General features: G+C 42.2%; 1 protein-coding gene across 1 annotated transcript; it reads left to right on the top strand.

The window, feature by feature from the left end:
• Positions 1-137: 137 nt before the first annotated feature.
• LOC106581085 (Na(+)/citrate cotransporter-like) lies at positions 138-13333 on the top strand. Its single transcript, XM_014162799.3, has 12 exons — positions 138-373; positions 1709-1837; positions 2069-2205; positions 3023-3240; positions 3448-3622; positions 3746-3868; positions 3988-4200; positions 5741-5847; positions 5993-6114; positions 7801-7962; positions 9720-9857; positions 10110-13333. Exons 1-12 carry the CDS (start codon positions 272-274, stop codon positions 10233-10235), a joined length of 1752 nt encoding a protein of 583 aa, XP_014018274.1. The 5' UTR covers positions 138-271; the 3' UTR covers positions 10236-13333.
• The last annotated feature ends 545 nt before the right edge of the window (positions 13334-13878 follow it).

Below are 13878 nucleotides of genomic sequence, written 5' to 3'. Positions count from 1 at the left end.
GATCGCGAGTCCCATTGGGCGGTTCATAATTGGTCCAGCGTCGTCCGGGTTAGGGGAGGATTTGGCCGGGGTAGGCCGTCATTGTAAATAAGAATTTGTTCTTGACTGACTTGCCTAGCTAAATAAATGTTCAATTAAATAAAAAATATCTGCTGCGGGACTCCCCGTTCCTCCCCCTTTCACTTCCTCCCCTCCCCGAGCTGCTCGACGCAAAACAACCGGTCCCTAGTACTCCAACTTTCTTTGCCACAGTATCGCCTTAAGTCAAACGATGGCAGCATTTCTGAAATCCCTTCGGAATCTGAAGAATGAGATCGTTCTATTCTCTTCCCCGTTACTTCTTCTCCCGCTGCCTTTAGTCATTGGAACAAAGGTATGTAAATTGTCACACGTTTTGCACAGATTTATACACACGTTTTTATGTTGAAAATATATTTGATGTATCTTGTAAGTGGGTTTCATATTTTTGTTTAATGATATTGTTTAATTTGCTAAATGCAAAGGAGTTGGTCATTTCTGACTACTTTTCTATATTTGAACGATGTTTGTATAATTACATTTATCATAAACCTTCAATTAGACAGGCACTGAAGCAGGTCTAACTGCATTCTGTGGTTGAGAGACATTTAGTCATTGAACATTTTTGTTCAGCCTTGCACCTGTTGATGCAGCCTGAACAGTGAGTTACAGCATTGAACCATTTTCTTTAAAGACATCTATTTATTTATCTAGAGTGACTTACAGGTCACTCTAGATAAAGCAAGTAGGGTTAACTGCCTTGCTCAATGGCACATTCACAGATATTTCCCCAACTCAGCCAAGGGATTTGAACTAGCAAGCTTTTGATTAGTGGTCCAACATTCCTAACCATTAGGCTACCATCCTCCCTGTTCCTTCCATCCTCCCTGTTGTTTTAACCCTATATGGCAGGTCATGTCCAGCATGGGAACACTAGTTACACTGAATCCTCCTGTCATAGGTTATATCCCAAATGGCACCCTATTCACTATAGTGCACTACTTTTGACTAGAGCCCCTGTTGCCCCTGAAGCTGAGACTCTGTCCTTGCTTTGCCACTACTGCATCACACATGGGGCTATACGCATGTTATCTTTGTCTTATCCTTGGTGTGTACTTTCAGTGTATCAGAATCAATACTAACGTTATCACAACTAATCTGTCACACACACACCCACACACATAATAGAGGACTGCTGAGTGATACATGTGGTCTGATCAGTGTACAGTTGAGACAAACAAGTGCTGCCATGGATTACAACACAGAGTGATCTTTAACCCCAATCAACATGTCTCAGTACCAATCAGCTAGAATCTATCCCATTAGGATGATATGTTCATTTTGTGCCATATCATTTTTCTGTCCCTAACAACAGTACAGCTCTGATATCTTAATTTGATCACTCTGTTGTCGCAGAGAATATTCCTGAGCAGCAGGAAATGCAAATTGTAGTGTATTCAAGGTTTGAAAAGGCATCTAAAGTTTATAATTTTCACTTTAAAATGCCAAACTTGATTTGCCCTAACAAAAATAATTCCATTGATTATCATTCAGATAATAATTCACATTTCCTGTTGCTGCAGGATTATTTAATCTGTAAGAGCCAGCAGTATTCATTCCCAGGTGTGGTGGTGTGTTGGATGTTCTGACCTGTTGGTGACCTGTTGGATCCTATGTATTTGTTGTGCAGGAGGCATCATGTGCCTATGTAATCATCCTGATGGCAGTGTACTGGTGTACAGAGGCCTTACCGCTGGCTGTCACTGCCCTGCTCCCTGCTGTCCTCTTCCCCATGTTTGGCATCATGCAGTCCAAAGACGTAAGACAGCCTGTATTGCAAGCCGTGAAGACATCTTTCAATAACATGATAAATGAATCTACCATTAAACTGTACTAATCAAACTTTACTAGAGTAGCCTACTGACATTCAATATACTTCACAATGGTGTCTGCACATTGTTTTAGTAGATACAGTATTGGTAGATGTTTGCATGTGCATACACAAATGCACCGTGGACCCATGAGTCACTTATCTGTGTGTGTTTTCCAGGTGTGTATGCAGTACCTGAAGGACACCAACATGTTGTTTGTGGGAGGACTGATGGTGGCGGTGGCAGTGGAGCACTGGAACCTGCACAAGCGCATTGCCCTCCGAGTGCTGCTCTTTGTAGGGGTGCGCCCCGCTCTGTGAGTGACCCTCAACTAACTAACTAACTAACTAACTAACTAACTAACTAACTAACTAACTAACTAACTAACTAACTAACTAACTAACTAACTAACTAACTCATCAATACAAATCCCCTGCTATGTGTGGGACTATATCTATCTCTAGATAAGGGAAATCAGTTCATCTTTATGACTATCTACAGGTATGTTATATTGTATTGACCTTGCCATTATACATGATGAGGAAATATTACCTAACATTTCACTCTCCCTGTGTCAGAGGGTATTCTGCCTTTCACTTGGTCTGATCCATCTCAGTAATGCCCTTTGAGAGACTTTGACAATTTTTTGCATACAATCTTAGAAAAAAGCGGTGCTATCTAGAACCTAAAAGGGTTCTTTGGCTGTCCCCATAGGAGAACCCTTTAAAGAACCCTTTTTGGTTCCAGGTAGAACTCTTTTGAGTTCCATGTAGAACCATTTCCACAGAAGGTTCTACAAGGAACCCAAAAGAGTTCTAACTGGAAACAAAAAGGGTTCTACCTGGAACCAAAAAGGGATCTCCTATGGGGACTGCCGAAGAACCCTTTTGGAACCCTTTCTTCTAAGAGTGTAGATGAATATAACATTTTATAAGCCTTGTTATAAGACCTTCTAAAAGCGCATACCTGCTTATAACAAGTTATAAAGCATTAAACCTGTATGCTATGCTTTAAGTTAAGTGTTACAGAAAATTCTTATTCCACATTTCTTTGCTGAGGCCTGTGTTTCCTCCATAGAGATCCTGTAATTCCTATGATTCTCTATGTCATTCTATGGTTTCCTGTCTCTCCAGTCTGATGCTGGGCTTCATGGGGGTGACAGCTTTCCTGTCCATGTGGATCAGTAACACAGCCACCACAGCCATGATGGTGCCCATCGTCCAGGCTGTTCTGGAGCAGCTCAACAACTACACAGAGACTGAGATGCCTGTGATCCTCAGCGCTGAGGAGAACCCCCAATCTCAGGAACCCACTGACAGCAAACAGACGGAGAAACAGGCAGAGGGACATGGTGAGCACTGAGCAGAGAAGGACAAATTAATGAACAGTTCATTTGTGAGTTTATTGAAAGGGGTTATTATCCATTGAATGAACTCAGGGCTTATCAAGTAAGATTATCAAGGAGCGTAGGTATGAGCAGTGTGCAATACAAATTAGTTTTCTTTGCTTTGTGACTTCTTGGGCTATGTTAATGTTCCTATTTGGACTGTTTGTCCAGTTGTGGTGACCTGTTTAGATCCATTTGTGGAGGCTATCCGGCGTAAGGAAGCTGCAGACAAGAAGAAGATGTGTAAGGGCATGACGCTGTGTGTCTGCTATGCGGCCAGCATCGGGGGCACTGCCACCCTCACAGGGACTGGCCCCAATCTGGTGCTCAAGGGACAGATGAACCAGTGGGTACCTTCAGCTATGGATTGTGTCCTCAGCGTATTTCAGTACATCTTTCAAATCATGTATCTTTCAAATCATATTTTTCTTTATGTGCTAATGTTAATAATATTTTATGTTTCCCTCAGACTGTTTCCTAACAATGGAGATGTCATCAATTTTGCGTCCTGGTTCGGCTTTGCTTTCCCCAACATGATCCTGATGCTGACCCTGGCTTGGCTCTGGCTGCAGTTTGTCTTCATGGGATTCAAGTGAGTTTCAGATTTAAAGGACATGTTTTATCTTTCAGTCAGAGATCATCCTACTCAATTCAATTTACTACTGAAGTCACCCTTTAAGCCTCAACCCCTTTCTCTCCCTCCATTCCCAGTTTTAAGAAGACGTGGGGCTGTGGGGCAGTGAAGACAGAGAAAGAGATAGCTGTGTACAATGTGATCAAGGAGCAGCATCGTCAGCTGGGCTCCATGTCTTTTGGAGAGCTGAGTGTGCTGGGTCTGTTCAGTTGTCTGGTGGTTCTGTGGTTCACCAGAGATCCTGGCTTCGTGGCCGGCTGGGCCACATACATCTTCAACGCTGACGCAGAGTACGGCTGTCTACTGTTCATAAATACTACACTGTACATGCACAGCATATTACACATGCCTAGTATGCTTTCTAAATGGCATCATATTCCCTTTATAGTGCACTGCTTTTGACCAGGGCCCATATTGCTCTGGTCTAAAGTAGTGTGCCACAAAGGGTGCCATTTGAGACACAGCCCTAATCAATACATAGAAGACTTGAGACCATTACAAAAACATTATATTGACAAGTTATACACTATATATGCAAAAGGATGTGGACATCGCTTCAAATTAGTGGATTTGGCTGTTTCAGCCACACCCGTTGCTGACAGGTGTATAAAATCAAGCCCACAGCCATTCAATCTCCATAGACAAACATTGGCAGTAGAATGGTCTTACTGAAGAGCTCAATGACTTTCAACGTGCCACTGTCATAGGATACCACCTTTCCAACAAGTAAGTCCGTCAAATTTCTGCATTGCTAGAGCTGCTCCGGCCAACTGTAAGTGCTGTTATTGTGAAGTGGAAACGTCTAGGAGCAACAATGGCTCAGTCTCGAAGTGATAGGCCACACAATCCCACAGAACGGGACCGGTGAGTGCTGAAGCACATAGCGCGTAAAGATTGTCTGTCCTCGGTTGCAACACTCACTACCGAGTTCCAAACTGCCTCTGGAAGAAACGTCAGCACAATAACTGTTCATTGGGAGCTTCATGAAATGGGTTTCCATGGCCAAGCAGCTGCACACAAGCCTAAGATCACCATGCGCAAATGCAAGCGTCGGCTGGAGTGGTGTAAACCTCGCCGCCATTGGACTCTGGAGCAGTGGAAACGCGTTTCTGGAGTGATGAATCACGCTTCACCATCTGACAGTCTGACGGACAAATCTGGGTTTGGCCGATGCCAGGAGAACGCTAACTGCTCCAATGCATAGTGCCAACTGTAAAGTTTGGTGGAAGAGGAATAATGGTCTGGGGCTGTTTTTCATGGTTCGGGCTAGGCCCCTTAGTTCCAGTGTAAGGAAATTTTAACGTTATAGCATACAGTGACATTCTAGACAATTCTGTGCTTCCAACTTGGTGGAAAGCCCTTTCTTGTTACAGCATGACAATGCCCCCATGCACAAAGCGAGGTCCGTACAGAAATGGTTTGTCATGATCGGTGTGGAAGAACATGACTGGCCTGCACAGAGCCCTGACCTCAACTCCGTCGAACACTTTTGGGATGAATTGGAACGCTGACTCCGAGCCAGCCCTAATCGCCAAACTATAGTGCCCGACTTCACTGATGCTCTTGTGGCTGAATGAAGTCCCCGCAGCAATGTTCCAACATCTAGTGGAAAGCCTTCCGAGAAGAGTGGAGGCTGTTATTGCAGCAAACGGGGGACCAACTCCATGTTAATGCCCATGATTTTGGGATGAGATGTTCGACGAGCATCGTCATGTTTCTCACTTCCCACATACTTGAATACTTCACAAGAAAAAAGAAGCAAGAAAACATGAATTGTGTGTCTGAATGCTGACAGATAGTCACCCTTTCTTTATCCGTTCTTCCCTCCAGATATGTAACTGATGCCACAGTGGCAGTGTTCATCGCTGTCCTTCTCTTCGTCCTGCCTTCTAAGCCCCCGCGCTTCTGCTGCAGGAGGTCCCAAAGCTTTGACATTGGTAAACCATGTTTTTAAACCACACATAAAATTTAACAAGCACGGTACCTGATATTCAGTATGCTACTTTAGTATCTAAGGATATGAAGACTTGAAGACCATTACAGTGGCATGTCTGTAACAGTGATTTGTTAACCCCTCTACAGAGCATCAGCACCCGGCTGGCCCCACACCAGCTCTGCTGACCTGGAAGGTGGCCCAGAAGAAGTTACCCTGGAGCATCGTTCTCCTCTTGGGGGGAGGGTTCGCCCTGGCCAAGGGCAGTGAGGTGAGAGACAGGGCCAGTATGTACATACAGATGTAGGATCTCCCTGTTGCAGGGGAACTTTCCTGACATGCAGGACATTTAAAACTTGTGTATTTGAGGTTTAAAAAGGTTTCTGAAGTTTGTACGAAAAATGTAGCAACCTTCTATAATGTCCATTAATTATAATACACATAATAATTAATTTCCAGTTGCTGCAGGATTATTTCTATGCTGTAGCAAACTGGCTCAAATTAAGATTCTATATCTGTATGGTGTAATCCTTGTTTGCTTTCCACAGAAACATTTTAACCAAAAAAGTCAGATCCCCACTGAGAACTGAATCATCCTACATTTCATCAGGATCTTTGTGACAAAGGGCCATTTCTGATTAGTCAACACAGCTCCACCCTGTACACTTCCCAAATACAATGACACATATGGCATATCATGTGGGATCACACAGGTGACATATCAGCTGCTTACTTAGTCACTTCAGTGAAAACGAGTACACTAAAATCCACCTTTCTGTCTTTGCATACTGTACACAGTATGTACAGGTAACTGCCAAAATAAAGGAAACACCAACATAAAGTGTCTTAATAGGGCGTTGGGCCACCATGAGCATATTAATGCAATGTTAATTTTATTTTTTTATTTTTTATTTCACCTTTATTTAACCAGGTAAGCTAGTTGAGAACAAGTTCTCATTTACAACTGCGACCTGGCCAAGATAAAGCAAAGCAGTGCGACAGAAACAACAACACATGGAATAAACAAGCATACAGTTGTCACGCCCTGACCATAGAGAGCCCTTGGTTCTCTATGGTGTTTAGGTCAGAGCGTGACTAGGGGGGTGTTCTAGTCCTTGTATTTCTATGTTGGTGGTTTGTATGGTTCCCAATTAGAGGCAGCTGGTAATTGTTGCCTCTAATTGGGGATCATATTTAGGAAGCCCTTTCTCCCACCTGCTTTGTGGGATATTGTTTCAGGTAGTGCCTATGTGCACGCTGTACTTCACGGTCGTTGGATGTTTTGTTTCACTGTGAATTAAAATTATGTGGAACTCAACTCACGCTGCGCCTTGGTCTGCTCTGTACGACGATCGTGACAACAGTCAATAACACAATAGAAAAAAAGAAAGTCTATATACAGTGTGTGCAAATGGCATGAGGAGGTATGGCAATAAATAGGCCATAGTAGCAAAGTAATTACAATTCAGCAGATTAACACTGGAGTGGTAGATGAGCAGATGATGATGAGCAGATGATGGTGTGTAAGTAGTGGTACTGGTGTGCAAAAGAGCAGCAAAGTAAATAAAAACAATATGGGGATGAGGTAGGTAGATTAGGTGGGCTATTTACAGATGGACTATGTACAGCTGCAGCGATCGGTTAGCTGCTCAGATAGCTGATGTTTAAAGTTAGTGAGGGAAATGTAAGTCTCCAGCTTCAGCGATTTTTGCAATTTGTTCCAGTCACTGGCAGCAGAGAACTGGAAGGAAATTGCTTGTTAACTCAAGCACCTGCCTTCAATGTGGAAGCACCTGCCTTCAATGTACTTCATATCCCTCATTTACTCAGATGTCCTTTGTTTTGGCAGTTACCTGTACATATGTAGATGTATGTGGGTCTGGTAATGTATCCGACACCATAAGAAGAGTACCATGGTTGTTTGACTCATTGTATGGTTATGTATGTGCCCCTGCAGGAGTCAGGTCTGTCTATGTGGATGGGGGACCAGATGACTCCCCTCCACAACATCCCACCCTGGGCCATCGCCATCATCCTGTGTCTGCTGATTGCCATCTTCACCGAGTGCACCAGTAACGTGGCCACTGCCACTCTCTTCCTACCTGTCCTCGCCTCAATGGTAAGACTCAACACACAACTCTGTATTAATAACACAATACTAAGCCCTACTACACAATACTACACAATACTACACTACTGCACAATGCTACACAATACTACACTACTGCACAATACTACACTACTGCACAATATTAATATACAATACTACACAATACTATACCACTACACAATACTACACTACTACACACTACTACACAATACTACAATACTACACCACTACGCAATACTACACTACTACACAATACTACAATACTACACAATACTACAATACTGCACTGCTACATTACTACACAATACTACAATACTACACTGCTACACAGTGCTACACTACTACACAATACTACAATACTACACCACTACACAATACTACACTACTACACAATACTACACTACCACACAATACAACAATATACTACAATACTGCACTGCTACATTGCTACACAATACTACAATACTAAGCAATACTACACTGCTACACAGTGCTACACTACTACACAATACTACCGTATTACACAACTGCAAGCAGGAATACAATAGTTGTCCAGTCTGGTAAACTGCTCTGACACTCAGACATGTAGAGTACATGCAGAAGCAGTAGTAGTAGACTACTTGCAATGGGCTGCAATACTGTAGCTCCTTGATGTGAAGTACAGTACTTACCAGTCTCCCCTATAGGAGTGCAGCATTGAAACTACTCCCAGTGGAAGCTGGCCTTCATGTCCTTGTTTGGCTGCCCTGGCCTGTAGTTGTTTGGGTTTAATACATTTGGTCCCCTTCCCTGGGCCCTTCCTTCTATAGCCACACTGCCAAACACACCAATTAAGCTCTGTGGCTTGTACTGGTGCCCACCCCCATCCACACTGATGAATGGTATCACTGTGCCCAGTGACCAAGCACTAAGAGAGGACCCAAGCTGGGCCATGCCGGAATGTTCCAAGCTGGGGTATAGAGAGAGGGATTTATTGAGGTCAAAGCCAACAGGAGAGCATGAAGATGACATAAGTGTGGAAAAGGGTGAGTGAAAAAGGGAGAAGGATACTGTAGGAAGAAAAATGGGGTTAGTGAACCAACTACTACTTACAGCGAAGTCTGGGAAAGAGAGGTTACTAGGACGTGTGCTTTTGGGTCTAGCTGCTTGTTTTATGTGTCTGTAACAGACTAATACAAAAATGAATCCAACTATATTGTATAAAATCCATTATATCCGTTGAGGAAGAGCATGACATAGGGATGAGAATTATGACATGAAACATTTTCAAAATAATTACTGTCGTGTGAATCTTTTTGGGGAGACTAAACAACTCTTCAGAGGCTTACATTCTTATATATGTTCTGCTATTACATTGTGATTCTACACCGTTCTGGAGAAATCTGTGGTGCGTTTCCATTTTGCCTGCCATTACTCAGATCCCAAACAACATAGCATGCATCTTAATTGCATCTTTATTGCACACGCCTAATGGACGATTTTGAACCCTAGAATTACAAACACTAAAATCAGATACTTATGAGCCAGTGATTACGGTGCAGAAAAGCAGCACAGAAGACTAGAGTGTTGTCATTAGGTATGCACCCCAAATGGAACCCTATTCCCTATATAGTGCACTACTTTTGACTAGGGCGCATGGCCTCTGATCAAAAGTAGTGCACTATGTAGGGAAACGAGTGCCATTTGGGACTCACACTAAGAGTCTCCATCTTAGCCCAGGCTCAGACAACTGAAGATGTGTGTCTGTGTCTATGTGTTTATTTCAGTCCCAGTCCATTGGAATGAATCCTCTGTACGTCATGGTGCCTTGTACTCTCAGTGCCTCCTTTGCCTTCATGCTACCTGTGGCCACACCGCCCAATGCTATCGTCTTCTCATTTGGCTACCTCAAGGTTTCTGACATGGTGAGTTACAGTACACCATTTTACAAAGATATATCATCTACTGCATTGTCAATCTTTTTTTATTAATTAACAAAAATAAATAATAGCAAACAAATCCTAATCAATTTAGGAAACTTCTTATATTGCCATTTACTAATAAGTTGTGGACAGTTGTCCAGTCCTATAGTTTATTTGATTTCACTATGAATGATGAATGATTGCTAACAGACCCTGAAATCACACCCCGTTGTGCCTCCCCTCTCTCGCTCCCAGGCTAGGACAGGTATAGTGATGAACATCATCGGCATCCTGTGCATCACTCTGGCCATCAATAGCTGGGGCAGGGCCATGTTCCACCTAGACACCTTCCCTACCTGGGCCAACACTACTGGGTTGTGAGGGCCCCGAGGGTCCTCGGGCCAGGCCATGGGGAACACATGGAAGGGCCCCTTATGTGCTAGAAACCTCTACCGAGAAAGGCATCAACGTGACTGGTCGTGTTAGTGTGTTGGGTGTTGGGAGAAAAGCCACGTAGCTTCCATTACGAAGGACACTTGAATCACCCTGTGGAAAGAATGATGGATGGATGGATGGGTTTAACTGGAGAGAAGAATGATGAAGGGTGGAAAGTATCACTTCTGTACTTTTAATGCTGTAATGTGTTATAGAGAATGTCCAGTCCTATTCAAAATTCCCAAGCATTATCTCTATCAAATCAATCAAATGTATTCATAAAGCCCTTTTTACATCAGCCAATGTCACAAAGTGCTATACAGAAACCCAGCCTAAAACCCAAAAAGCAAGCAATGCAGATGTAGAAGCACGGTGGCTAGGAAAAACTCCCAAGAAAGGCAGGAACCTAGTAAGAAACCTAGAGAGGAACCAGGCTCTGAAGGGTAGCCAGTCCTCTTCTGGCTGTGCCAGGTGGAGATTATAACAATACATGACCAAGATGTTCAAATGTTCATAGATGACCAACAGGGTCAAATAATAATAATCACAGTGGTTGTAGAGGCTGCAACAGGTCAGCACCTCTGGAGTAAATGTCAGTGAACATGTTCTCAACTTCTCACTCTCAGACGTAGTTTCTGTCTCATATTTGTTGGTCTGTTTATATATCAAGACTCAGAGTTGCTTAAAATCCATTTGTGGTTGACTGTTTTTGATGAACTTTTCCTTTTCACAAAATAGCTTGTGAACTACACTACATGACCAAAAGTATGTGAACACCTGAACACATCGCCTGGCTCGCAGTAGGCGTTCCAATTCATCCAAAAAGTGTTAGATGGGGTTGAGATCAGGGCTCTGTGCAGGCCAGTCAAGTTCTTCAACACCGATCTCGACAAAACATTTCTGTGGCATTGTCATGCTGAAACACGAAAGGTCCTTCCCCAAACTTTTGCCACAAAGTTGGAAGCACAGAATCAACTAGAATGTCATTGTATGCTGGTGCGTCAAGATATCCGTTCACTGGAACTAAGGGGCCTAGCCCAATCCATGAAAAACAGCCCCAGACCATTATTCCTCCTCCACCAAACTTTACAGTTGGCACTATGCATTTGGGCAGGTAGAGTTCTCCTGGCATCGGCCAAATCCAGATTTGTTCGTCAGTCTGCCAGATGGTGAAGCATGATTCATCACTCCAGAAACGCGTTTTCACTGCTCCAGAGTCCAATGGTGGTGAGCTTTACACCACTCCAGCCAACGCTTGGCATAGCACAAGGTGATCTTACGTTTGTGTGCGGCTGCTCGGCCATGGAAACCCATTTCGTTAAGTCTCCCGACACAGTTATTGTGCTGACATTGCTTCTAGAGGCAGTTTGGAACTCGGTAGTGAGTGTTGCAACCGAGGACAGACAATTTGTACTCACTCTGAATTTGTCAGCACTCTGAAGCATGTAGGGGTGGCAGGTAGCCTAGTGTTTAGAGCATTGGACTTATAACCGAAAGATTGCAAGATCGAATCCCCAAGCTGACAAGGTAAAAATCAGTCGTTCTGCCCCTGAACAAGGCAGTTAACCCACTGTTCCTAGGCGTCATTGAAAATAAGAATTTGTTCTTAACTGACTTGCCTAGTTAAATAAAGGTTAAAAAAAAACTTCACAATAACAGCACTTACAGTGCGGGGCAGAAATTTTACGAACTGACTTGTTGGAAAGGTGGCATCCTATGACGGTGTCACGTTGAAAGCCTCTGAGCTCTTCAGTACGGCAAATTCTACTGCTAATGTTTGTCTATGGAGATCGCATGGCTGTGTGCTCGAGTTTATACACCTGTCACCAACAGGTGTCACTGAAATAGCCAAATCCACTAATTTGAAGGGGTGTCCACATACCTTTGTATATATAGTGTATGTTTCCATGACCAAACAATGTATGTCATCTTCTCTTTTTGCTAATGTATAGTCTTAGTCTTAGATTAACTTGTTTTGATTTTGCTAGTAATCAATAGTGAAACGTGGTGCATTGTACTTGAACTTTGAATACTGTATGACTGTACAACTTGAGATGCCTTTGTACATACTTTTCTAAACTTTAACCGTTGGGGCTGGAAAATGCAAACATATTGAAAACTCAGATATGTGAATACACTGTACAATGGTTATTTACTGTGTGCTGATGATGTTTCTCCTTCGTTATAACAGTAATATAATGTGTATTTCAATACATTTTATTTAATTATTATAGTATTATCTTGATCAAAAGTTGTATATTCATAAGATGTAATATAGTTTATAGTGTATTGCACACTCTGAAATGTCCAAAATGGAAAGGAAATGTCTGGGCTGCTTGCATGTACTGTACAGTCAGAGATGGGCAAAAATTACAAGATACAATTACAAAATATCATAAATGTATTTAATTAAAATACATGTATTTTATATTTTAAAATACAGAAATACATTTGCAAGTAGCCGGCCCGAACAGCAACAACATTCTCAGCAATGGTTACAGAAACGTTTTACTTGCTATGACTGTGATGAGTTGTTGTTTATCTTAGTTGAATGCACTGACTGTATATGTGAAAATGCACATACCAAAATGAACTGCAAAGCACACTGGGTATTGTTATTGGCCTTGTTTCAGGGTCATGTCTAGATGGGATACAGCTTAACCTAATTCTCATAACCTGCTATGTAAATTCTCCTAAACCTGCTACGAAAAGTCTGTTCATGTAGTTCATTTAGCAGACGCTTTTATCACACCATATTTCTATCAGACTTCTGATACCAATGCAAGGTGAAAGGGAGCCACAAAATGGTGAACCGCTATAAAAAAGGAAAACAAAAATTACAGCTCTTGAAAGTATCTTGTTACAGAATACATTGGAGTGTAGTTCAGCCCATTGTAATACAAATGACAAAATACATCTCCGTGTACAGTGCCTTATAGATTCATGCAATCGTATACAGATTTCACTGGTTTGATACACTGTTGCAAACTGATCGTGCGAAATAAATACAACTAAGAGGAAAATAAAATATGTATTCATCTTAACGGACCAAATATGTATTTTTATTCATAATTGTTATGTGTATATGTCTTTCACTTAAAAGAACAGTACATTTAGTAAGTGTTGCCTGAGAAGCATAATGTTACTTAACCTCGGTTGCTCCTAATAACGTAATTCAGCCGTGTGCTATTAGTTACATAATGAAATGTGAAATTGTTGGTTGTCTTGGAAAATGAATCACTAACACAGGATAAATTCTTTCAAGGAGAATGGCACATGAAATGCTGTCCTTCCTGGAACATTGGACAAAAGTGTTGTTAAATGCAGCCAAGAACACTGTGTACCTTTCTTATATATAAAGGAATTACCTATTCTCATACAAATAGATTAAAGACATTGCTTATCTCTAAAGAGTGTGACTTACAGTGCAGTTTGAAATATATAGATGTAGGGGAACTGTGCCAGCATTAATGCCAGAGGTTGTTTTTGTATTCTTTTGTTGGCTTGAGTTATGTTCTTCCCAGCAGGTCCTGGAATGTAAAGAAACCCCTTGTAACCTTACATTCATTACAGTTGAAGTCGGAAGTTT

The sequence above is a fragment of the Salmo salar genome, chromosome 20, assembly GCF_965601325.2.
Source record: "Salmo salar chromosome 20, fSalSal1, whole genome shotgun sequence".
NCBI lineage: Eukaryota > Metazoa > Chordata > Actinopteri > Salmoniformes > Salmonidae > Salmo > Salmo salar.
Note: the sequence above shows the minus strand (reverse complement) of the source record. Positions and strands in the feature narration are given on the sequence as shown.

What these genes read in the sequence shown, in the direction of transcription:
- LOC106581085 (XM_014162799.3), top strand. Translation starts at nt 272, where the DNA reads ATGGCAGCATTTCTGAAATCCCTTCGGAATCTGAAGAATGAGATCGTT. An exon ending in CTTTAGTCATTGGAACAAAG is followed by an intron (nt 374 to 1,708) that starts GTATGTAAATTG and finishes TTTGTTGTGCAG; the next exon opens with GAGGCATCATGTGCCTATGT. An exon ending in ACCTCAAGGTTTCTGACATG is followed by an intron (nt 9,858 to 10,109) that starts GTGAGTTACAGT and finishes TCTCGCTCCCAG; the next exon opens with GCTAGGACAGGTATAGTGAT.